Source organism: Chaetodon auriga, chromosome 16, assembly GCF_051107435.1.
Source record: "Chaetodon auriga isolate fChaAug3 chromosome 16, fChaAug3.hap1, whole genome shotgun sequence".
Classification (NCBI taxonomy): domain Eukaryota; kingdom Metazoa; phylum Chordata; class Actinopteri; order Chaetodontiformes; family Chaetodontidae; genus Chaetodon; species Chaetodon auriga.
In genome coordinates this window covers 4005893-4032777 of record NC_135089.1, presented here as the reverse complement: position 1 = coordinate 4032777, position 26885 = coordinate 4005893, and the positions used below count along the sequence as shown (strand labels likewise).

At 44.9% G+C, this 26885-nt stretch overlaps 2 protein-coding genes across 3 annotated transcripts in view; one reads left to right on the top strand and one right to left on the bottom strand.

The window, feature by feature from the left end:
- Window positions 1–2482: 2482 nt before the first annotated feature.
- Window positions 2483–21939, top strand: LOC143334211 (neurexophilin-1). Its single transcript, XM_076752882.1, has 2 exons — window positions 2483–2996; window positions 17608–21939. Exons 1-2 carry the CDS (start codon window positions 2940–2942, stop codon window positions 18379–18381), a joined length of 831 nt encoding a protein of 276 aa, XP_076608997.1. The 5' UTR covers window positions 2483–2939; the 3' UTR covers window positions 18382–21939.
- Window positions 7164–26885, bottom strand: part of spop (speckle type BTB/POZ protein) — a 140357-nt gene continuing 120635 nt past the window's right edge. Inside the window, exon 11 of one of the 2 annotated variants that reach the window (XM_076752881.1) lies at window positions 7164–7303. The gene's annotated coding sequence lies outside the window, so the exon portion shown is untranslated. The remainder of the gene's footprint in view (window positions 7304–26885) is intronic. The other variant, XR_013078322.1, reaches the window with a different exon arrangement.

Here is a 26885-nt window from a genome sequence, read left to right as displayed (position 1 = left end):
CGTTCAAACAGTCCACTTCAACAGCTCTGTTTTGTACAGTAGAGACCTCTTTCAGTGTTCCTCTCAGGCCTATAAACACTGAATCTTCACAGACGGTGATGAGTGGTTGATAACACATGTTGCTATAGGTTTATACTTACAAGAAAATGTCCTCTGTGTGACTCCTTCCATGTTTTTGTGGAACTCAGTGGCATGCATATGCAATGTGGATTATTCACTTGGAAAAAGTCTGCAGAGATGTGGATGAAAGTGTGTGTCAAGTGCTCAAAAAGTCAACCTTAGAGCCTTTAATTCCCACTGTGATTTCAATGTGGGGACTGAGAGGTGCTCATTGGGCCAGATTACTAACATAGCTAAGAAAACTATTGACACTGTCTCTGCGAATGCTCCTTAAATGTAAATATTATGTTTAATATAAACATGCAATGCTGTTAGCACCACAAACAAAACATAATCTCAGTCTGCACAGTTAAATACAGCAGCGCTGGAAATGACAGAACTTCTTTATTCAGTGAACTCTCCCTTTAAATGACCTCCACCACCCCTGAGTGCCACCAAACTTAAAACTTTGCCTCCGTCCTGCGGGTGCAGAAGAGACAACGGCCACTAGAGGGCAGCCGCTGCTCATCTATAAACCCCGCAGTCCGGGTCTGTGACATCTCACCAGGCTGTCTGTTGCCTGCAGCTTTTCATTCAAACTGAATTATACTGTGAAATAGGATTACGTGTCAAGCAATGCAATGATTGAGCACAATTGTTGGAGTTTGGCAGGAGAGCGGAATAAAAAGAAAATATACAAACACGCATTCCTATTTGTCATGCTGATGTGAGTTGTCTGTGAAACAACATTAAGATAAGTCGATCCTGGGTGTCAAATGATGGGTATCTGAGCATCCACACTGCTTTTTTTTTTTTTTTTTTTTTTTTCCAAGTGAGTAAAAAATAGCAGCCGCTTGTCTGACTGTTCCCCAGAGAGTATACAGACTGAGTTATGGCCCTATAATTATGTGCAGGAGTGAAAGTGTGTGTATGAATGAACGTGCTCCGTTTTAAAAGGCGTTTTATTATGTTTGCTGTTTCTTCAGATTGTGGGCCGGGGAGCGGATCTCCCTTTATAGGTTGCTGTTTCCTCTCCCAGAGAGCTCCCTGATACCCTGGGCAACTGAAGAGGCTGGCTGGAATTATACAGAGACACGTTTATCGTCTGAAATAATCTAATAAAAAAGAAAGAGAGAGAGAGATCAAGCAACCTCCTAAGTCGATGAGCTCATTCCCATCTTTCATCAGCATCTCCTGCATCATAATGAGCAGTGAATTTGTATGTGTGCACAGTCAGATGGTTGGAAGACAGCACGAAGACTTCCCAGCACCCAAACTCTTTGATGTCTCAGTCACACTGGACTGACTTGGCCTCTCCTTCCTTTGCTGACCCCTCAGCTCTGACCTTGCTCCTTCAGGGGTCGGGTCCCTCAGCATTAGGCCCGTCGAGCCAATTAACCCCAGAGCTGAGATCAATTAACCCTTTTAGCAGATAACATCACATGCATTATTAGCAGGTGGGGAAAACCCACCAGATAAAAAGGTTTAAAATAGTTTGATCCAAGACAAAATGAGGCTGACAGAAAAGGTTCTGACCTGGCGACTGAAAGATACAGACCAGGTTTCCCTCTGTGCTGCCTGTCAGACAGAAGAGAGCGGCAGAGAAAGAGGAGTAGGTGGAAAGAATAGATGGACAGAGAGAAAAGCTCATCTATGAGTCTAATTAAGCAGAAATGGAGCTGTCGGGAGCCAGGGGACCTGCATAGTGATATCTTGCATTTCAGTCCATTAACCTGCTCCTAATGAACTGTGTGTTATTGGGGAAAGTCTTTATTAATCACACCCCACTGGAGTGACGGTCACTGGTTCATCGGTGCTCACCGTGCCAGTCAATTCTCTCCAGCGGATCACTGGCCGGCCTGTTGGGGAGGTCACACCGGAACATACGTGGTGTGACTTCAGGCTTTTTGACAAATTCCTGTCACTGCAAACCTCAGCTTTATCATCCTCGGTTACCATATGACACCGGAGCTTTTTGTTGTGACAAGCACAGTGTCTTTCCCAATCAATGATTTCCACCCACCTGCAGCGATGATTGTGTTTAATGACAGGCTTGGTGATGAAAAAATGCTTAAAATGTTGTCAGTGGATCAGTGAGGCAGGCTGCTGATGTCAGAAACGCTGGCATGGGATTGGAAAATAGAGACAGGGACATTCACACAAGTGGAACAGATGTTTATTGTTGTACAGCCACTGATTATTTGTTTTAATTGTTTTTTTATTTGTGCGCAGAATGAATTGAGTGGAAGGCTGGAAGAGAGATGCTGGATAGGTGGAGGGAGATGTAGATAAGGGAGGGGGTGAAAGAGAGAGAAAGGGGGGAGAGAGAAAAGAGATTTCGTGGAGAGAGAGGCACACACAGAGAGGGAGAGAGAGTAGAAACTGTTAAAACGTGCGTTCGCTCTTGCTCATCTCAGCATCGCTCAGTTTCTGCAGGAGGCTGCAGCTCAGGATCTCCACTGGCACCGATGACCAGATATGATCTACCCACTTCCCAGTCAAGCCATGTCACTCTGAGCTGGGATCTCTCTATTTGTTTGCATGGATGATAACAGCTTGCCGCATTTCCATGGATTTCAACTGATTTGACTCAAAAACGGGATTGGAGAAAAGCAGAAAAGGCAAAAAAGGAGGACTCAAGTGGTTCCCAGCGGTTTCTTTTTAGGTTTGTGGAAGCTGCAGTTCAGCCCGTCTTGGACATGGGACCGTGCGTCAGCCGAGAGGGATCCGGTGCCAGAGGAAGAGCATCTTCCTGAAGGAGGAAAAGCCCGTGTGCGGGAGTTTTTAATTTTTGTGTTTTTGCGAACGGGGAGGGGGAGCTGTGGGTTTTACGCGCCGGAATGATGCGTCCCAACCGCGGCTTCATCCTGCTCCTCCTCAACGGAACCGCTTGTTTGGTAAGAAAAGAATGGGAGTGGGGGAAAAGTCACAGCGTCGTCTTTATGCTTATTGATCCAGATTACCTTTTGTTATCAATGCCCATCACCTTGTACCTGCGTCATAAGGTATGGTAAGGTGCCTGCTCCCCATTTGCACCCAAAACTTCCAAACTCGCCGATGTAAGTAGACAGCAATCGCGTTGAGAAACGCGTGGAAACGGTTACCAGTAGCTGAGATGATGCTGGTCAAAATGATAAATCACCAGACGTGCAGGTCACTTGTGTTTCTCGCAGAGATGCAGAGATGATTCTCACTTGCTCTGTTCACGGCTTCCAAACGCGTTCGTGCTGTTGTCTGCGTTATGGTGGAGCTAATTTTGGATGATCATGTAAATAACATTCACTTTGACCCTGCTCGGCTCAGGCACGGCGGGTGCACTGTCACTATTCCCAGCGCAGCGCACCGGGTTGCCGGTGTCCGTCACCACTGAGCTCTGCTCTGCGCGTATTTGGAGCCACATCAGAACCATAAACGTATGTTTCATTCTGCATTAGTGAATCCGTTGAAAGCCTGCAACGGCGCATGAAAGTAAGCAATAATTAAACGAAAAGTGTCACTTTTCGTGACGGGCAGGTGTAACCGTCCACTTTTAGCAGAGGCAAAACAAACTGCAGAAGGATTTTAGGAAATAATGTCAAAGCTTTCACCAGTTTGATATGTGTGCAATGAATATGCTTCAGCAAAGCTTATCTGACACCCAACTGCACTCAAAATTGTATGTGAACTGAAGAAAGTGGGTTTATCCTGCAGTGGCCAACACATCTGTCTTAGAATTTAGACCAGACACAACATTTTTTATCACATTTCTTTTTATCTTTCATGTTCATTTGTTACAAGCTGTTGGACACAAAGGTTGCAGGGTGGGGGCCATGTGGTTTGAGTGTTGGAGATTAATCCCTTAGACAGAGGATGAGGCACTTTTTCCTGTCAAAGATCTACAGAAAGACGCTCTAATTGAGATGAGTGCTAATTAATGAACACTAAAAACTTCTACATTTGATCTGAGTGAGCCATCACACCTTCCTGAGGACCCCCACTGACCTGTAGCAGCAGATGTGTGAGCTGATTCTGTAGTCTTAACGAACACTTCCAGCATTACATAACCTTACAATCAAATTTGGATCAGCCCACTCCTCTTTCATGTACGCTTGCAGATTTATTAAAAAGCAGCCTTTAATGAGAAATCAGCTCTTGATACACATGAGAAAACTTGAACATCCTTCTGTTCGGAAACCCCCCGGCTGAGTATCACTGGGCCCAGGAAATGAGCAAGCTCTGAAAAACTCCAAAAAAAAAAAAAAAAAAAAGTACAGTGGAAATATTCAAGTGAGGCTGAGTGCTTGTTTGACGCCCCCATTAGCGTCGACATCCCTTCAAAGATGACCTTGTGGCTCTCATATTAAGGTATTATACAGGTGCTCAGAGTAAAGTAATGGCCCTTTTGGTGGTGTGAGGTTTCACAGAAAGTGGTTGTGAGAGACTAAACACACACAGATTTATTTAGCCGAGACGGAGCTGTTTTCACAGATCTGAGGAAGAAGAGACCACACGCTGACTTAAAATATGGGGGAAGAGCGCCTTTTCAGCCGTTGTATAACTAGATACAAGAGTGTGGGATAATAGGCTTAGCACTCACTCTTGTGTTGTCTTGGTTCTGGGAGCATTTTGTGAGCTGCAGGGCTGCAGCCTATTGTAACCCGAAAGGTCTGTGGCTAATGATAGTGAAATTAATTGGGGCTTTTTCTCCCTCTGCAGACCATGTATCTATGAAAAACGTACATGACATCCCTCAGCAGGAGATCTTGGGTAATTCATTAGCCCTGTGACATTGATAAATTATGGAGCAATTAATAAATTAAGTAACTTTTTATTATGCAACAGAGCCGTGATTAATAATCGTATAAGCCTACTATGCATTAAAATTCGATTTGGATGATTTTCTGTTGTAATAGCGCTGCAATTCTCAGAGAGGGTTTAGGTCTCGAGGGGCCTTTTCCAAATGACTACTTATATAGACGACTATTAACACAAGGTGCCACTGTGGTTGTTGTTCGTGTAATGAATGATGTGTTTCAAATGTTAATTATTCTCTGTATTTGAATGGAGCCTTATGAATAATATAAACCATCTCAGTTGTGTAATTGACTGGTTGAGAAATTGTGTTTATTTTTGGCGGCGGTTTGAGTTATTTTTCATCTGTGATGCTCAGCAAGCTGGCTGGATTCGTTTCAGAGAGCTAAGTGGCTAATATGCATATATGGAGAGAACAATGTTTAGGAGGAGAGTTTGAGATTTACTCTCTTTTCACTTTCCTTGTGAGCAGCGGTCATTTGCTGCTTAAGCAGAACCGAGATGTGAAGTGGGGCTGCAACGATTATTGTCATGACCGACTAATCTGCGTTTTATTTTCATGATCTGTTCTTGGTTTATCGCTTGGTTTGTAAAATGTCAGAAAATAGAGATGTTCAAAAAGGTTTTTTTTTTGGTCTGACTAACAAAAATGTTGAGATATCTCATCAAATGTTTGGCATTTCTGCTGATTGATTATCAAAATAGATGATCAAAATGAACTTTCCGTCCATTGGCGAATGGTTTCAGTTCCTTTGTGAATGTCAGTCTTTGTAGGGGGACAATAAATCACTTCACAGATGCAGCAGATGTGAATTGTGCTCACACTGTATGCAGAGGAAACACAGGTGCTACAGAGGATGCGTTGACACATTGAAAATAGATTGGGCAGGCACAGAGCGGTGTAACGGAAAAGCAAATGAGAGGAGGTGCAGATAAAGTAGATGAAAAGCTAAAAGAAGAGATGAGTTAAACGTCTGCCTCTCAGAGGTTCCTACACCTCATTGACAGTCATCACAGATTCTTCCTTTTGCGCAAAAAACATCCAAGAAAACACACTTAATCCACATATGATCACCACTGCAGCAGTGTGGCTGAACCGTGCACAGCACAGGACCGACAGCCTGAATCCTCAGACCAGCCGGTGAAATCTGGGAGGGCGGAGGTGAACGACAAGAGCTTCCCACCTGAATCAATCTGAATAAGCGCCAATAGAGGAATGCGGTGCACTGGACAGGGCGATGAACTGAACTGCTTCAGTGAGCTGCAGACTCTCTCATACCCGGCAATTACTCCAAAATCACTCCACCTTTCTTATGAGAGCATTTTTGCTCTGCCTGGCCAAGGAGTTACTTCAGATATTAAAACATTTTTAAACATGATGATAGTTTTACTCCACATGCAGACATAAATGTTTGTGCTTAATACACGTGCACACCCACAAAAGAGCTTATTTACTGAGGTGTTCTGACCTTGCACGTACTGTAACCTTCGTGTGGTGAAGTTCGCTGGGGATGCAGGAGCTCGGCCCCGCATACGTGCTCACGCTGCACTCACTGATGCTCTTTCACACGAGAATTTTCTGGCAGGGATGAGCCTCAGGTAGCCTCTCTGCGGCCATGAGAGACAGGGTGGCTTTATACTCCCTCTGATTGCTTTCAGTGCAGACGCAGACACTGGCCATCATGCTTGATAGCTGAATTTCACCTCTGTAGCTCTGCAAAGAATGTCACTTTTTTGCAGATTGAATTTCAGTGAGGACATTCATACCTATTCCAAGGTTTGTCTGCCACACTCTTTTCTGTGCATGTCGGTAATTTGAAAATATAAAGGAAGCATGTCACTTGTATGAATTTGCATCGGCGAGCGAGGATCTCGTGCTGTTAAAGTATGCCTTCCATTTCTAAACTTTTCCCATCACCTCCATTTGACTTTGCCATCAGCGAGGAAACACTTACTTATTTAACACGGCTCGTCAATTAAAAACAAATTATGTTCTTACAGTGAAAGCTTCACAGAGCCGAAATCCCTTTCATGACAAAGAGGAATTGTGATTAGGCTGTACAGAGAGCGGCACGGCAATGGCACATTTGAATGATAACACAGCAGTACAACAACTGAGACAACAAAAGGCATAAAAATCTAAGCAAAACTCCCTGTACTTTGCCTGGAACACCACAAGACAGCATGGCGCAACAACACACAAACACACACTGTGCAAACCTGGATACGTGTGTGTAAGATTGCAATGCAGAGGCTGTCTGGCGCTAATTCTAACCACATCAGACTCCTCTCTCCGTTTTGGCCTGTCACAAAGTCTTAGATTCATGTTTCTCAGATACCTGTCGTCCTCGCGGGGTCGCTGACCTTGTCCACCCAGATTCATCCCCGGATAAGCAGAAATACCACCTTAATCCTGAGAAAACAAACACAAAAAAACTCACTGTCTCATACAGCATATATTGCATGCAGACACAAATGTGAGGCAGCGGCAGCAGAGTGAATACTAATTTCATTTTTTATTTTTTTTGGCTGTCTCGCTCCCTCGAGTCTTCCTCTTTGCCATCATTGTTGCAATCTGCATGTCAGAGCTCATAAGCTTCTACTCTCCACCTCACATCCCACACAGACGCAGGAAACACAAAACTCATTCATGATTGTCAAATTTCTATCATAAGGGAGGGTTTGGCTGCAAAGCCACAGTGGAAGCAGACAGAGAGGTTTATTGTGCTCACGAAATCCGTCCTTTACTTTCCCCCTGTGGCTGCATAAAGATACAATACAGGGCGATTTGAGGGGGACAATTATCAGGTCGTGGTATCTTCATCAGCGGCAGCACATTAATGTGCACATCCCTTGTTAGTCATTTATTTAGGGAAAGCAGCCCAACACCCTCATGTTTAAATGGCATAAAACCTGGGACATGAGCTAAATCCAATATCTAAATTAAGTTGAATTCAATATTAAGAAAACTCATTTTGTTTTATTTGGTAAACCAAGAGTATAATTGCTTTAATAGATAGTGAGTTTGAGACACTTTAACAGGGTTCCTTGGAGAAATTATACATAACAAGTTTAACTGGAAAGATATTAATGTGACTTTGTGTGAAACGGCAAAAGAAAATAAGATACCTGCTGAATTAACGCAGACCAGAAACAACTGCAACACATTTCCTCGCTGTTTCAGTTCATCTGAAGCTTCGGCTGAAACACCAAACTTGTACTCAAGCTTCTCAAACGTGAGGACGAACAGTATAACAGGATTACAGTGAAATCAATATCTTTAAGTTTTGGACTGCGACAAGTGAATTTAATTGAGTGTTAAACATTTTATAGATGAAGCAAAGTTACTCAGTTAATTGAGAAAATAATTGATAGATTAATCGATATTTAAAACAGCTGTCAGATGCAGCTCTGCCCCTTTTCTTTTGATTTTTTTATTCCCATTTCCACTGTTTTCTGAGCGCAGATTGTTCAGTTTATACGTTATTATTTCAGTTTCTGAGCCTCAGCCTTAATTTTCATGAACTTCAAAAGTCGGACTTAGAACCTGAAGTTCATTTGCCTCTAATTTTATAAACTTTTTAAGAAAATGTTAAGCTATTCCTCACGGCCAAGAGACTTGGTTTGCACACATAATTGCATGCTTGTTGTCTGTCATCCTTAAATTTGATATGTGCTCTGGAAGGGAAGCCACATAGGAACAGGCCTCTTGGCTTTTTTGGCTCTGCTGGTGCAACCAGTCAGTGATGTTCATTTTTAAGGCGGGGTGGCCCAGTGGGAGCCCCGCCCACCCCTGCATCACCAATCAACACACACACCCATGTACACCTCCAAAAGAACATTGCTGCAGGACACCTTAACTAACATTTCTGATTCTACAAATTCCATGTGATCCAGTTATCTCCTCGTCTCTGTGCTCCACTTTGTCCTTAATAACTGTGTATTGAATAAGCAGTAAATACACGTATAGGTTTTATGCAGCAGACTGAGTTTATTCAGAAAAGCTGTCCTCGTGTCTCTCTCAGTACACTACATGCAGGGCCATTTTGAGTTTCATGACCCCTTAGAATTTTTCTTTACCATCTAAATTCCTTGAAGCACACACAATGAACGCTGTGCAAAATAAAAGAGAGAACATTACAGCCCGATACAGCCAGCAGAAGCTCGTTAATGAGAGAAAAAAGCTCGAACATCACTGAAAATAAACAGGAAATATTTGCACCCTGGAATAACCAGCAAAGGGAGTGAGAATCCATGAATATAGAACAAGTTTGTGTTCCCTGTAAAACATCTACCGTAAAAATTCTGCAGTCATGACTCCTCTGAAATGTTTTGTCACAGAGGTGGTTCGGCCTGGGTGTATTTTTAACAGCACACATGCTTCTGAATGATCATAGATATATTATAGGAATATTATTGGAATACTACAGGAAGCCTTTATGATCTACATGTAGCTGCTCATCACTTTGATCATGAAGATGACGCTATAGAGTGTATACGCTACAATGTATGACAGAAGTGAGTGTGCAGAGTATACAGTTCAAAGAAGATTATAGATCCAAGAAAATACTGACGGACTAAAGAAAAAACACGTCGTCTGCTGCTTCAGCACCACGGACAGCTCCATGGATTTATCAATACACACCACAATTAAACTACTGATATTTCAGAGTCATGGTCGGAGCCATTGATCGTAACCTGCACAAACCAGACGAAGGATGAAGGAATCGGAGTAACTAAAGGCAGAAGAACAAGCATTTTGGTCTGACTCTGCTCTGGCTTTTCACATTAGTTTCTGTTTTTGTATAATAATAATAATAAGCAAAAGGAAAAGACGGCACATAAACATGCAGCAGCAGTGGATGAGCAGTGCTGCTGTGTTACAGTGGACCACCTCTGTGGCTTCCTGCCTCGTGTAAAACAGCTTGAGTTATGCACAACCACAGCGAGAATGACCCAAGAGGTGCACCTCTTCCCCCCTGACCACTCGCTGAGGAAGACAGCGGGGGAGCCACCCCCTCCCCCGTCCTCCACCTCACCCCCCCACCCCCTCCTCCAGCTCCCAGCAGTCGCACACAGAGAGAGAGAGAGAGAGAGAGACAGACAGAGAGAAAGCGTGCTCCCTGACACACTGACAGCCCTTCATGGTGAAGCGCTGAGCTGTCCTGAAACAGAATACGATGTCTGCTCAAAACCAGCACAGTTTCTTGTTGTGGCATTGCTCTCTGGGAGACTGCAGGGGAGACAGAGCAAATCCTGGAAGAATATCTGTAGCTTTGTCTGCTGGTTTGGATAGTGAAGGGTGGATTACACTGCACAGCTTAAAGAAAAATGACTCGTAGCCTTGGGTAGAATGAGTGGGTATAACTCCCAGAGGATCCAGATAAAGATGCGCTTGACTTTCACATGGAGGAATAACTAAGGATGGGAAAATCCATAACAGACGTTTTAATTTCAGAGAGCGTCTGCGGGAACTGACAATAGTAAAAGTTGTTTTACTGCATTGTGAAAATGCTATGGAAAGTGTCAATATAGAATGAAATTTTCAGCGTTTCAAGATCTGTAGGTATCCAAACAATATTAGAAAAGGCGATGTGGGACCAGGGGACGTGGGCTTATTTGAAGGGGGAACTCCAGGCTGTCAGTGCAGTTTAGCGCTGAAGGAAACCAAAGCTTTTCTGATGCTGCAGGCTCTGAGCTTCATGCTGACCTCATCGTGGTGTGAATGAAGCTGCTGGATGCCGCGCCAGAACGAGACCGCTCGAGCAAAAGCCCATTTATATTCTCAATTCTCCCACAATCTGTAAACAGTCTGTTCTGCGTCAATGAACATCTAGTGTGCAGTTCACCGGCGTGCTGCCCGGTGACGCTACAGTGATTTTCAGGGTCAGAGTGGTGCACATGTCCAGACAGGGCCCGCTGAGGGTCTTTATGGGTGTTTCCAATTAAAGCAGTGCACAGCCACAGGGATCAGGGAATTTGGCTGAACTTGAAAGGAGTGTTTCAAGTGTAATAAATGGGTAATAGGAACATTTTTTTGCAGAGTACAGTGATTTCTGAATTGAATTGAGAGTGTATCGCTGCAGAACATGGGACAGCGATGACTTGCAATTATTTCAGCCTTTATTTCTCCAGGAGATGTCAGTGTGAGCAGTCATGCACTAGTCAAGCACATCCACACCACACTTCACAGCGGTCCTGTTAAGAGTGTTTTCTCGTTGCCAAAGATCCGCTGACCTAAAGCACAAAATAGATTTTTTTTGTTTTGTTGCCTCTGGTTTTACTTGGTTTGCATTCGTGGTTAAAAGAAACCAGCACTGACAGAGACAGACGACATTATGTGGCATCAAAGTCAGATTGTTTGTATGTCAAACATCCACCACGACTTCCTCCCGAAGCCTTTTTGATAACAGACTATCTACCAGACTGCTGGAGGTCACTTAACTTGTAGGTTGTTTTATGAGTTTGAACAATGTCGTCTCCTGATGTCATTCTGAGACGGACTGCAGTTCACACCTGTTGTCAGGATTCCCGTCAAAGTCAGCACTTGTCATCGGGTTTCACTCCCTCATGTTTGGTTGTATGTCTAAAAGGAAAAACTTCGACTTCTGCTCGAGGAGCAGATCGCTGTGTCAGTCCGGTACCTCGCCGTTGTCCGAGCTCTGTGCCGTATGCAAATAAGTTGTGTTTTGAAGGTTTGCAGTTTGCATGCAACCTGTGAGTCTAGACAGAGCTGCGAAGCAATCAGGGAAGCACTCGTGTGCACAATACAAATGTGAACACATCTGGCCCGCCTCTAAATGTCGCTGACATGATGGAGTCCCAATGCATTCTGGGTGCAACCACATCTGTGTTTAAAGTCCACTAATGAGCCGATCCTGAGATTCATTGCATTTTAGTGCCACTGAGAGTGTGAATGGAGCCCATTCGCACAGTTACACACACTGCCAGCTGGGTGCTGCACAAACCATTGTCTTTTGATTTAACCACTTAGCACCTTTGCTGAGGCAATTCAGCTGCCTTGCTTAAGAGCATATTAATGAACAAGAAAGCATAATTCATTTGTTTTTTGGTCGGGAATTGACACTGGCAAGTGTTTTGTGCTTTCAAGCTGCTGGACGTGCTCAACCGATAGACTGGCACACGAAGTGAGGCAGCAGCCCTCGACAAGAAAGCGTCTAGTCGAAGCTTTTTATACCTGAACCTCCATCAGACAGTTGTAAAGTCCTTCCAGTTTTTACCAGACAGGTGTGAATACTGTAGCAGCACTTTAATCAGCGCCGTCCCATCAGCCCATGCTCTGCTCCCCACGCTCCCCGGGGAGACACTGGGGAGAAACCGTCCCCTGCCACCCCTCCACACCCTCCTCGCGCTGCCAACTTGTCAATATCTTATAATGTAAAAATGTGATAGCCAATTCAGAGACCGACTTCACTCTGAGCATACAAAATGAGCCCGAGTCCACGGGGACCACACAAGTGAACCTGCCCAAAATGAGCCGGAAAAGCAGGCAGAGGACGCAGAAAGAAAGAACAGATCGGGAAAAGAGTTAAGAATAAAAAGATTCAGTGTGGTGAGTTTGTTCACTCACTGCAGATCTGAGCTCCGGTGACCCCCAAGAAGCCAGAGTAAATTATTCATTACGAGTCAAATGGCTTGTTTCTTGTGAAATTACCTTTCTCTCCCTCACCTCCTCTTGGATCTACACTAGCCAGAAGAATAATTAGTTATAAGGGCACAGCCATTTTCAGACTTTAATCATGTAACAGAGAAGTCTCCTGCAGTGAGCATATTAGATCTGGAGACGGGGAGAGGAGACAGAAAAAAAAGAAAAAAAAGAATAAAGCATTGACGAACACTTAAGAAATCTGAGCTGCCTGGGTCTTTAATTAAAAATTGATGTCATATTAGAGATGAAGATTTCGACTGAACAGCCTGAGGAAAATGGAGTGCTTATTGAACTTGTCAGCTCCCCAGGACAAGCACATGCTTTCAGCCCCGCTGGGTGGCTCAACAGGCAGATTATCTGTATCAGTCAATCAACCAATTAATCAATTTTACTTTAGATCATGCACCCATTAGAAAAACCCATGAGACACATCACACCAAAGACATGCATAGATACACACCTTAGAAAGCGTCTTCTTTGATGGTTTGCAGGTCAATGCTTTTAACATTGAAATGAAGCAAGTCCTAAAAATACTGTAAAAAAATCTGGTCAACAACACAGTGATGGCCGTGAGAGTGAAGCAAAACAGTAAAGACGGGGGCAATACAATCAAAACAACGAGCTGAAAGACATTAAAATGCTCCTTTATCGTCATTTTATCCAGTGTTATTGTAAAAACGTTGAGTATAATGAATGAATTTTAATGAATTCATTATTTGGTCTACTTAATTTGAGTTTCCTTATGCCCAAGGTGACATTTTCACATTGCTTATTTTGTCCAAAAAAACCCCAAATATATTTGATTTTACAATGATATGACACAACAAATGCTCAGACAGGAGAAGCTGGAACCAGAGACCCTTTGGCATTTTTGCAGGAAAGATGGCGATTGATCGATAATTAAAACAGCTTTTGATAGCTCAGTTATTATTTTTTGAGCTCTAATCCCCCATTTCTGAAATAAAAACGTGCAGTTCTTTGGAGGATTTCTGCAACCCTTGTTCATTTTCAGGAACTCGACAAGTTAAGTCTGAATGTGTAAACCCAAGTGTGAGCCTAATTTTGGAACAATATCCCACTTCTCCGGCTGACACACTGGTCGCTCACCAGTCCGCTGCTTCCGTGAGAGTTGCGGCACAGATTTCAGTTAAGTGGCTCCCTGATCTCTGTGCTATATTATGGCAATAGTGTGCTTCTGTCACCGAGGGAGAGGGGTTAAAACGGTGTACCTGTCACTGTAACAGGCTGATTATTGCCTGTGGAGCTGGCAGGCTTGTGAGGATCGCTCCCCTCCCCACGCTCCCTGCTGGGAGAGAGGCCTGGGGCCTGTGCTCACTGAGGCTGAATGACTCACAATTACCACAGCGACAGAGCCTGCAGCCACCTCCCATCCTCTCCAGCCGTTTCACTGACTCACTTAGCGCACATGACAAATGACAAAATCACCTCGAACCTCCGCCCCCTCACGAAGACCCGATTGCCCGTCGCCCACACTTTGCCTACAGTACTTAAAGCTGGGATGCATCTCGCCAAGCTTCATGAAACAAAACAAACTTGGTCTCAAAGTAACTTGTTCTGGCCTTTCAAAGCAACATATTATCGTGTTACACTATGTAGATGGTTTAATGTGCATATTTTAGTGTGACCTAGCGAGCAGTAAACCTTTGACATGAACACTGCAGCCCTGGAAATACTCTGCTGATATTTCAAAACTCATCAGAACACGTCTTTAATGTTACAACACTGGCCACTGAACAAATAGATATTATTTATGGTGCATCATCAAAGGATGACTTCTTGGACTGTATTTTAAATATGAAAGCAAGTGAGTGGCACGAATACCCAAAGCAGACATCATGAGTGCTCAGCTGTTAACAAAAAAGCATCGTGTTGCGCATGCTAAAACGAGAAAACATTCCAGTAAAATGAGGCGATGCATTAATCTTTTGGCGTAGCGAAAACAACAGTGAACTCCAGGGTTTCTCTCCACCGTTTCAACTTGCTTACATTGCACAAGTCAAAGCTGGAAGCGTGCTGATAGTTAAATCGTACACCTCATATACTCTCCTAGTTAAATGCAGAGTGGCGAGAGAGTGCTAGCAGTATGCAGTTTTTCACAATGGAGTGGAAAAGTAGTGATTGTTATAATATTTAACGATGAAAAATATGTTATGTGCTGCTGTGTAATGTGTTACCTCTCTGACCTTAGAAAGGCATTGTTCACCACGTCTCCTGCTGTGCATATGCAAGCAACCGGCATGCTAAGAGCAGTGCTACGGGCCACTTACGACAGCATTTACCTGCAAAAATTAAACCACAACTGCATTTTAAGGCATCATGGCGTTTTGGACAATCACACAGTATGTGTCCTCCCGCTGCACTGATCACTGCAGCTCTGGCTCAGTTTTCTCGTCTTTTCTTCAGAGCCATATTAAGCTCATTTTAACATTTGTCTTTGACAATGATGCTGCACACTGAATCTGACACCTCCAGCAGTGCCAGACACTTAAATCTTCTGTTCAACAATAGCACGATGCTCACTTCATCTCTCCTCCTGCAGCCTGGCCTCTCAGGCTCTCTAATGAAGACTGTGCGAGGGAGGGTTGGGATGCCTTGCTCAATATGTAAGCTACAGCAAAGCATACTGCAATATGTTTTTGCTCAGATATGAGTGCCGGCGCCATCTGAGAGTCACTCTAGACGCGCGGCGGTGCTGGCAAAATGATCAGGATCTTTAAAGCAAGGGGCAGCTACACAAAAATCAAGAGTGAAATATTTTTCAAGAACCCAAAAGGGCCTTTTTGTAGGACACTGCAGGGGCTCTTAAGTGCTATCTGGGGAGGCAGGCTGAGTGCTACCCTCTGCGCCCAGCAGCCACCAGCTCATTGAAGAAGAGAAATCAAACACAAACGAGTCCTTCAATAGGATCCGTGGGGAATGGTGTATTTGTCATCAAAGTCATCCTGCCCGGCCTCCACTCCCCCTCTGAAAAAACTTAGACACATTTGAAAAGATAAAAATCAATATGTCTTCAGCTCCTCCGAAATTTTTTTTTCATTATTAATGAGTTTGGGATTCTGGAAGAAGCTATCAGAACTATCTGATTGGAGAGGAAGGAGTCCTTGTCAAGGCTGTTAGCGGCCCCTGTGGGGAGGCTGAAGGATCTGAGCGGCAGTGTAGCGTAGCAGCAGACAGGTAACTAGAGGAGAGGGCGTCTGGCCTCTAACACCCCCGTGGTAATAGGGCCAGATTAAGGGAAAAGTGGAGTCCTCTCATCTGAGTCCAAACAGCAGACCACAACCACATCAGCGGGAATCCTCGCAAGGCAGTTGAAATGCGATACACGTTGTTATGAAAGGAAATACATGTTTTTAGAGAGACAGAAAATCAATATCGCTGACTGACTGCGGTGCGAGTGAACAAATCTGAGCGAGCTTGAAAAACCTGCATAAAATGGAATAAGAATGAGTCAGACTTAATAATCCTGACTAAGCCTGTATAAGGAAGCCCTGGCAGTCAAGACAGTAGATGGATCAGAGCACAGACAGGAATACATGCATTATGCATCATTGTAAAATCTCTCCGGGTAGAGAGCGCGCGCGCGCGCACACACACACACACACACACACACACACACACACACACACACACACACACACACACACACACACACACAAACGTATCCCGCCATTTGCATCGCTTATTGTTAATCGTTTACCACAACTCAAAACTCACAAGTCACATATGTGTGTGTGTGTGTGTGTGTGTGTGTGTGTGTGTGTGTGTGTGTTTTCCACTGTCAGTCCAAAGGACATAATAATGCTGGATACTTCTATGGCACATTAGACAGAAGCTACCTGTTAATAGATCATTACCGTTGAATAATTACCCATTACTTTGCTCTCACATTCACACACTCTTCACAAAGCTAATGCTGAGCACAGCAGCACTATCTTATCTCCCTCAGTCCTCTTCCCCTCCCCTCGGTTGATGTTAACATCTGACAGCTTTGTGTGTGTGCCGATACAGATTTTTTCCTTTAATTAAAACACTGGGAGTCTTAATTGGACATTACACTTTATTCTCCGTCCCCCCCCCCCTTCCTCCCGCTTGCCCACCTCCTCTTCCTCAAACACTTTGATCCTCCGACCAAATCTTTGGAGGCAATAATAGTTTCGCCTGTACTCAGACTCGCACTGCAGTGCTTAAGAAGCAAAAAGCTCACTTTAAAACAGGAAACACGGCTTAGTCTACTTTTAGCTGGAGTTTCTTTCTTTAAGATTTTATATAAGAACAATTCCTCTCCAGTTAGATGATCTTCAAGTACCCTTTACTGACTTTGTTCCGGTGAAAATGAGATGCTTTGAGAGGGAAACATTAAGATAACACCCTGAATGATGCTTTAGCAAGGTAGAAATTAGCGCTTTATAACTGTTATCATGAATCCTCTCTCCTTTCGGCGCATCCTGACACTTTATAAGCGCATAAATCAACCTCCAACTGTTGTCAGAGAAGCAGCTCTAGAAGGCATTTCTTAATAGCGTAGCTTTATTGTTTTACAGGATTATAGCCTTTGTGGAAAATTGTCCACCCTCACAAATATTGATTGAACTGCCAAAGACCACAGGAGTAACGCGCTTTATGTGAATATCAGTTTTGTGTGTGTGGATTTTGTGTTTTGAATGTGGCCGTTGATCCCTCTGGCCTCTCCAGTAGCTCCAGGGAGGCATATGAGCCCATTACCGGTGAGTTTAGGGAATTACACTGGCTGTGTGAAAACTAGACATAAAGAAGTATTCTCTCCCACGGCAGAGGTAAACAAAAGAATGTAATAATAGCAATACCTGCGAAAATTTCAACCATTTATTTATATATATAACATTGATAGAATGTCACGGTTACTACCACTAGAGGTATGAACTGTAAATTAAGTATCGATTAAACCTTTAATTTGTTTTCTGTCCACGTTTCTTTCTACCTTGCTAATAACCGCCTTCTTTCTTTCTCTATTTTCTTCTTCGATCCCCACCTCCACCTCCTCTCTCCAGGTGGCCCTGGGTCAAGAAGACGACTCCTCCAGCCCCAAGAGCTCTTCAGACGACTCCTCCAAGACGGTGGGTCTCCTGAGCGGGCAGGCTCCCCTCTCGCCTCTGAGCCGCTGGATGCTTCACAGTAAGAGCAGAGCTGCCAATGCCACCTCTCTGGAGCTGCCCTACCGCTCCCCGGTCCCTTTCTCCAAGCAGGAGTTTTCTAAACAGGAGTTCTGGGAGATGCTGGGCAGCGACCTGCTCAAACCCGACGCCTCCAGCTCCAGGGTCAAACGACGGCCCATCGTTAAGACCGGCAAGTTTAAGAAGATGTTTGGCTGGGGAGACTTCTACTCCAACATCAAGACGGTTAGGCTCAATCTGCTGATCACCGGCAAGATTGTGGACCATGGTAACGGCACGTTCAGCGTCTACTTCCGCCACAACTCCACGGGCCAGGGCAACATCTCGGTCAGCCTGGTGCCACCTGTCAAGGCCGTGGAGTTTGACCTGGAGCGCCAGAGCGTGGTCTATCCCAAGGACTCAAAGATCTTCAACTGCCGCGTGGACTATGAGAAGGTGGATCGCAGCAAGCGCACCTCACTGTGCAACTACGACCCATCCAAGACCTGCTTCCAGGAGCAGATTCAGAGCCACGTGTCCTGGATTTGCTCCAAGCCTTTCAAGGTCATCTGCATCTACATTTCCTTCTACAGTACGGACTACCGCCTGGTCCAGAAGGTTTGCCCGGACTACAACTACCATAACGAGATGCCCTACCTGCCCTCGGGCTAGAGGACTTGTAGGGGGGGAGGAGAGGTGGGAGGGGAGAGGAAAAGGGGGGTGAGTAGGAGTGACTGCGACACATGAGGAGGAAACGAGGGCTGTGAATAGTCCTTAATGCCACTGTGGCTGCAACACACCTTAAAAAAAGCCCTCTCTGTAGCCTGACTACTGTAAGATGTAAAAACATATATGCAAAACAGAAACTACAGTATGCAGATAATGAGGCATTCATTAACTGGACTGGTAGTGAAAATCAAATACCGCCAACACGCACATTCTTACCTCAATCCAGTTTCTAAATGCCAACTTTTCGCCAGCTATTTCTCTCTTCCATTAAGTCATTTGTGAATGTTGTCTGAATGTCCTTTTAATCACCCTTTACATTACGGCTCTTTTGCAAAGTCACGCGGCAGTATTTTCAGTGAAAGCGCGCATTCAGATGCTGTGATACGATTCACTGGAGAGTTGTATACAGAGTCAGACTTTATTACAAACATCATATGGTGTTTAAAATCCTACGCTGTAAAGGCAAAAACGGTGTTGATTTAAAACAGCAGAGGGAACACAAAGCGTCGTTTTTTCCTCACAAAGAGCTAATGAATGTAAAGTGTAACTAACCGCAGACTCGTTGAGGTTACACTCTTTTTAAAGGGCATCCCAGAAAAGTTCTGTCTCACTCATCTTCTCATCCTCCTCTGACCACCTCCTCATATGTAAGCATCCCACCACAGCATTGTCAATGTGCGGTTGTGTTTACTTTTGCAGCCTGCCAAGTCTAATCACACTATATCTCTCAGTTATGTCACCTCCATTTCAATGAAAGAGGAAGGAGGAGGGAGAGAGATTGAAAAAACAATAAAATTTGCAAGAAAAAGCAATTGCTCAACAAAGATTTAGGGCCAGGGCTTAAGACAAGTTCAGTGCGAGGGAAATAACTAGATTCTGCATAGAGATAGAATTGGCCCTCCACACTTAAGAGAGAGAGGTGGAGGAGTGAAAGAGGGAGAGATTCAGTGAGCTGTTTTAATTAAAGTGGAGAAGGAGAATATGCAGCTCCTTCTATTGTCCCCTCTGTATGAAAAGATTACATTTTGTTGCCGTCAGGATTCCTGATTTCACGCCTTGATAACTTTGACTGTGAGAGGGAGATTGCTCTCTCCCGACAAATACTGTGTTCACTAAAGTCGGCCCGTTATCTTGAATAAATGAAAATATTATCATAATAATTACATATAATTTAATCTCCTTTAGAACTAATTAAGGTTTCAACGAGAGGGCAAAATGTATTCCTAAAAATCAAGTCAGCCGGTAGGAGGATAAGAGGACGTTCGTGGAGACGGTTGTGCTTTTGCGCGGAGCCGGCAGCCACAGCTCAGCCCAGAGTTAACTGCTCTCATTAAGATAAATGGCCACTGGCTGGCCCATCTCATGTTTCTCTCACAAACAATATCAGCGCACAGTCGTGCACAATGGAGCTGTGAATTAGGGTAGCCTGACATTTCGCGTGCGGAGAGGTTACCCCCATCCTGCTTACGAGGACACGATGACTTTTCAGTTCATTAACGATGAACAGTCACAAGACAGGTGTGAAGAGCCATTAAACGGTGAAATCAGATAACCGGTTTGATGCTAATGTGCTGTGATGTCACGGATATAAGCACAGATCTGTGCATGTGCATGCTTGGCTGGAAGCGTGAAGCGACGTCCCAGGTGGAGCCGAGCTCCTGTGGGGGGGGGGGGGGGGCAGCATAAGGCTGGACGTAAACGCGTCGCCTTGGCTGCTCTGCGTGAGAGGGAAAGCACCGTCACCGGGCTAAAGATAGAAACAAACACCTGTAAATCTGCACATCAAAGCTCTGAGTTTTTAATTTACTCTTAAAGAGGGGGGTAGCTCCTCGCCATATGCTACCAAATCAACTTGTGGCCCAGAGCAAATGGAAGCAGTGCACAGGCGAGTCTGCAGGCGACAGACAGCTCCACCACCCGCAGTAATGATGAAGGCTGTTCATCTGGCGAAGCCTCCTCTTGCGTGCGATTGTTTTATCGAAGCAGATATTTCATATATGCGTTGGCTTGGCTGCTCGCTTCCCACATGTATCTGCCTGGCTCTTACTGTAAGTGTCTCACCATCAAGACTCCTCACAGAGGGGCTTTTCCCAAAGAGGCGACCATTAATCAGAGCACTAACTATGAGGAAGCTTGTAGAGACAGTCTGATTTGTGCCACATCACAGTAGCTGTTTATGCAGTATTCATTTGAAAGCATACATAAAGAGTCCCAGAGGAAGATGCAATATAAATGCAGGTTTGGCAGCGACTGAAACTAAAAGCCTGATAGTGTGAAGGTCCTTTCCCTGGTCTGCTGGATGAGACACAAAGCTTCATGTGTGTAAGATGCATATCAACCAGCATGAATGAACCACTGCCTCTTGCTCCGTTCATCCATTTCCTCTTCCTCCAGCGCTCTCTGGCCCTTTTCCCTCCAGACGTCCGCATGTTGCTCAGTCATCATGTCTTCACGCTGTCGTCCTCTCCCTGTGTGTGACCCGGCTCACTGGCCTAAGCCTCCACACCCTCTCCACCTCCCTTACCCTGGCGCTGAACCCCGCTGTGGGTAGTTCCTCATTGCTGCCCTGCCCGCCCTCCTGCGCCCGGCGCTGAGCTGAGCTGGCTAATCTCTGTGATCTTAATGCCGAGCCAACTGAACATCAGCAGTGAGAACTCCCCTCTCTCCTTCTCTATCTATCTATTTCTCTCTGTATCTATATCCCATCAAACAAATGCGTGTGCACACAGAGTCTTAAGATGTGCCGGTTTAGGTATTTTCCTCTCTCCTGTTCAAAGCATCTTACATAAGCCCCTGGATTGTGAGGACACGAAATCTCCTCGAGAGCATGCCAACGGAGTGCCCGACACAGATACGCCCCAGTGACCTCAATACTCCTCTCCCCCCTCCTGCAGAGATGCTGGATACTCGCACATGTTTGAATCAAAGCTGGGCAACATGAGCCCACGGCACTGAACTCATGTAGAAAAAAACACGGACACATCTCGGGCAACCTGCCGAGAAGAGGCCCCTCACTCTGCTCCTGACCGATTCCTCTCAGATTTACAGCAATACTCTCACCGAGACTCCACCCTCTCCGCCTCCGAGTGAAAGAAAGGCTGCTGGACTAAGTTTAAGAGACAGTCACGTTGCTGTGCGATGGACGGTGTTGTTACTGCAGCAGCCTTACTGTTGACCCATCTAGTGCCAACAGACGTGTGGATATTTGGCCTTAGAGACTGCAAGACAACACTGGTCCACTCAGCAAAGAATAGTAACACAACCCGACTGTCAAAATCATAAATATACATATATATATAAAAGCTAAGAGTCCTCAGATCTGAATAAAGTTGTATTTAAATGTGGGTCATGCAGTGGAGGTTGTCTGTTTTATCTTTTTGTTCCTCATGGTTTTGTTTCTCTATGTCATGTGGATGATATACTGTATGGATGATATGATGGCATTTACTGTGGTTTTCAACATTCTAAAAATCAATAAAGTACACGGAAGTACTTAAACCACTTCAGTTGTAGAGAGACAGACTCCAGTCTTATATCTGATTGTGCTTCATGTGTAGGAAGAGTGTGTCAACAATGCTGAAGTCTCTATTTTCTCATATTTGCATACCCACACTGTGTGCCAACAGCAAAGAAAAGATGTGACAAAAATTTTTGCTGAGGGCTCTTGCAGATATACATGCAGAGAGAGAAACAGAAGGAGAATAAGGAGCAGGGAGGAAACTGGCATTGAGAGAGAGAGAGAGGAAGGAAATGTTTCAACTGGAATGATGCATGAACACAACTCGATCCCTAATTAGCCTCCACTTTCTCCCCCCCCCCCACACACACACTCTCTCACTCTTGGTTTCTTTGTTGTTCATCTTTGCACTCCCCGTTCATTTTAAGATGTAATTGACATTAAATTCATTCTACTTCTTAATTAAATCCCAGACAACTGTTAACGAGGGGATGGGTTCAAACATTCAGCTCACAACATCCCTTTAAACAAGATCGATTAAGGCATGGCTGGCGGCAAAGCCAGGCCCTCCAACCCCCCCTTCACGCCCCCTTGTTCCCATAAAAGTGCTGCCTGCCTCAGGATAACCTTGCCGGAGATGATGAAAGGGAGGCAAATAAGTCAACATGGAGACAGAAGAATAGAAATCTAATTTGGAAGAAAGCAGGATTGAGGTTAATGTGAAATCTGTGAGAGCAGAATGCCGGTGCAAGCGTGCACACGGACACATTGCAGCACGTGCACGGACGCACACAGAGGGCGCAAACTGCAGGCAACAATCATCGATAATGGACATAAGGGTTTACAAGAAGTACAGAGGCTTTTTGTTGTCGAGGAAGAGAAAACATTTCAAGAGTGTGAGCTTCTCAGAGAGGAAAGGGCATTTCAGCATGAGTAATGGGAAGCTGGACGATAGTCAATTGAGAAAATAACTAGTCATGGCATGAGGAGGCGGGAGAAGGCGTGCAAAGCTTAAAATGATAAATAGACATTCAGAAAAATAACCTTGAGGTATGAAAACGTGTGTCTGGAAAAGCTAGACAAAATGTGTAAGGAGAGACAAGGAGAGTGCGCGAAGACAGGAGGGACGAAGCTGACTCCTGTTTAACGCGTTGTGATGAATAACAAGGCTATCAGGTTTGCAGTTTTATCCTGTAGAGTGATAATTATGTGTCATTTGCCTCCATGGCATGTTACACCACAAAGTGTAGTATTGCTCTGGCAGAAGATATTGCACTCTGCAACATCATCCGCTCGCTAACAGTGTTGACAAAGTCGAAGCTTCAACCACGCCGCTCTCATTTCTTCACACTTTGAAATCATCAGCGAGGATTAGACTAGTGTACCAGTTTGATGGCACACAGGACCGGAGCGATACCGGGGTCTTATTAAAAACCTGATTTCATCAGTCATCTGTAACTAATATGATACAGGTCTCTCCCTGACGACAGCCACATTAAAACAGCCTGTAAACCCTGCAATGAGGATCATCTTCTCGGCATAATTCTGCTTTTTAATCTATTTTTGTAAATTATTTTTCCATTTAATGGACTAACGTATCACCACATCTCCGCTTATATTGAATAGGTGTGTGAGGTCACCTGCTAACCCATCTGAAAATTTCATTAGTCTGGGGTTTCAGAGATTTTGGTGTCTCATTATGGTGTAAATGTGGTTTCTGAGGCTTTCTTCACCTGAGAAGAATGAAATTCTGGGGATGTATTAATACGAGGTGAAAGCGCGTCTTCATGAGCCGTTCATGTGTGTAATTCAAAAAAGGCCATCTTGTATATTTTGTATGACAAAAACCACATCCGTCATTAAGTGTCTGTAATCTGCTCCCACGTCATGTTTGACACAGGAGTGCAGATCTTATAGAAACAGATTAGGACTTTTGTTACCTGGATACCATCTCCGTCCAGATGCGATTTATTATCATGGCTGCCCTCGCTGCGCCCGCTGAATTCAAATACACTTGATGTTCTTTGTTATTCTGGATTGCGTGTCGGGGTGGTCATGGTCACGCTCTTACTACGAGCACAAATGTGTAAAAGCAAATGTACACGTGCGCTCGCTGCCCACACACACACACACACACACACACACACACACACCTTAAGTGGTTTCATGCTCCAGCATCCTAATAGTCTCTCTGCCCCGCCACGCCAATCACGGAGCCCGGAGTAGAGTGGACAAGCAGGTGGGCCCAGTCTCAGACAGGGACAAATGCAGGATCGGCCTCTCAACCCCCGCAGTTTCTTTCACCATGAAGCACAACAGCCTCTACCTTCAATTCACTGCATCCTGCACAGACCGGACTCGCGACACATGTGCTCGACGAAGGCAACGAGAGAGGCTGGAAAATTATAGAGCAGCCGAGGGGTTGAGGAAACAGCGGGGGGACGGTGGAGGCTGTGAGCGCTTGTTGCAAAAGGAAGCACAGATGGCCTAGGGCTACAACGTGGTGGGAAGAGGAGAGAATAACTGAATAAACTAATTAGGAGGGCAGAATTTCACACACACACCTCCATCAAGTCAGCACTCTCTACCTCCACTTGAGAAATATGTTTTATCTATAACTCATTTTTACATGGAGAAAACAAGACTTTGAGATGGAAATGCTAATATCAAAGCTCGGGGTTTTACGCCTCGCTGCATGTCGTAACACAATAACAGGGGAAGCGGAGTTCGGATTGCGGTGGGTGACGGCAAATAGTTTCACACGTCGATGCCAATGTGGAAATTCAAGCTGGGCATCTGTGTCATGCAATGTGGCAGCATTAGCTGGAGGCCATGATGAAGACATTAGGGCTGTGATCTCTGTATTAGCCCGAAAAGAGGACATTTCCACTTAACTCAGGAAGCGATGGAGAGGAGGGGTAATTTAAATTCAGTGACAAGGCTTTAAATACCAGCCAGGGATCACAGTTGTGCCCTTTGGCAAAGTAATTATTCACTCCGTTAGAAGACGATCAGGTGTGGATGTGTGGTCGAGCGCGCGCATGCCTTTGGCGAGGAGTGCGTCGGCATCTGTGTGTGTGTGTTTGAGTGAACCGGGAGGCAGTGAGGGAGGTGTGAAATGTTACAGTTTCTCCTCTTTTCATGTAACTGAGAAGTGTTTATGCCAAACTCCTCAGAGGAGAGAGAGGGTGTTCAGCTGAGGGCTCATATCAGGTGATAAACGTGAGAATGAAGAGCGAGGAAGACATAAAACAAGAGCTGGTAAAGGTTAGCTTTCCACCTCTCCATCACTGTCTCGCGCCAGCTTGTTCTCTCCTCCATTTTTTTCCCCCTTTATAACCTTCAGCCAGAGGCGGCGTGATCTCCGGAGGAGGAGCTCTCTCCCGCTGAGGCCAGAACGAGGCTCAGCCCAGGGGCTGATGGGATGAGACTCTCATTGGGAAACTGTCCTTCAAAAGTGCAGCCTGATGGATTTTTTTGGCCCTGGTTTTGCTTCTATCTTTCCCAACACATCCTCAGTGCTTTCCTCCTGGCAACACTCTATCTCCCTCAAGCTCCCTCTATTGCCCCTAAGTTAACAAGTAGCACAAACACAAACACACACACACACACACACACGCACACGCACGGGCATTTGTGCAGGTTTCTGCTGACAGTCCAGTCCTTAGCACTGCAGGGCTGTTGCTTGATAAGTCAAAGACAGAGTTGGGGCCCTGATGCCTCTCATTATCTTTGGGGCTGTTCACAGGGAGCAAACCCCCTTCTCACACACACACACACACACACACACACACACACTGAGCGATCTTCCCTCTGCAGGCTTGTCACGGGAGCGTGTTGTGCTCACATCGTTATCAGCATTCCTGCATGAGTTCATCACAAACCCAACGATGTGCAGGCTCAGCTGCAGACAACACACCCCTCAATCAGTCTTCATTTGCCTCCTCTTCCTTGTCATATTTCACCACTTTGCCTCTTATCTGGGGATGAGGAAACAGGGATCTCTCATGTGAGAAGCTTTATTTTGCTCCTTCTCTCCTATTAGTGAAAAGTTTTTTTTTTTATTTCTTGAATTCTCACAAAGGGCTGATAGTGAAACATGTCTGAGCTGCAGGCGGTGAAGAAACAGTCACCTAAAAGCAGCGTATCCCCCTTCAGGCACTCTCTGCAAATGGCACATGTGTGAATACTGCAAAAGCAAAGCTCCCCTCAAATAAAGCTAAAATGCAAGTCGGTGGACAAACAGTTGGTTCACCTCAGGACTTGTCCTCCAAAGACACAGCAACAAAAGCTATCAGAGTTTCTCCATATGAAATGGAAAAGTCTGGCCACAGTTCCTCTGTAAAATGTCTGAATAAACTTCCTGCTGCAAAGACCTGCTTTTATTGCTCTGAATGAAGTGAAATCGATGGCCGGGCTTTCCCGTTTACAACTCAGTAAAAAGAGAAAGCTTCGATGGAGAACAGGATCATTGCAGGGAGGTAATTGGACGACTAGACTTAAATGTGACCTCTCAATGACAATGAACGGTCATGCAGGCAGCCGCAGTCTGACATTTTAGCAGATTATAAGAGGTTCACAGCCCGGTGTTCATTAATTGTTTTACATATGCTGTTGGAAGGTGCACTACCTCAACATTTTACTAAAATTCAGAACATCAGAAGACCCGACGGCACAAAGACTCTGCAGCCAAATGTGTGCAGACGTACCGATCAATACCTCAACCAGTATGTTGGTATTTTATATATTTACAGCTGGAGCACAATGCGTGCTCTACAGTGTGCCGACACCCCGCTCATTTAAATGATAGATATCTCCACTCAGCAAATATTTTCCTGCTCATTACCTGCAGAATAATGTCAGCTTTGCCGCGTGTGCCTTCTTAGATCAAATCCTACTGTAACTCAGGATTAAAACTCCAACCCACATCAGCACATCGCTCCTAAAACCTTCTGAATGTCTCCTCCGACCACACACGGCTTCATTCGCT

Bases quoted from the DNA above. Each gene is read 5' to 3' on its own strand.
- LOC143334211 (XM_076752882.1), top strand. From the start codon at position 2,940: ATGATGCGTCCCAACCGCGGCTTCATCCTGCTCCTCCTCAACGGAACC. The intron at 2,997-17,607 runs GTAAGAAAAGAA...TCCTCTCTCCAG, and splicing joins TCAACGGAACCGCTTGTTTG to GTGGCCCTGGGTCAAGAAGA.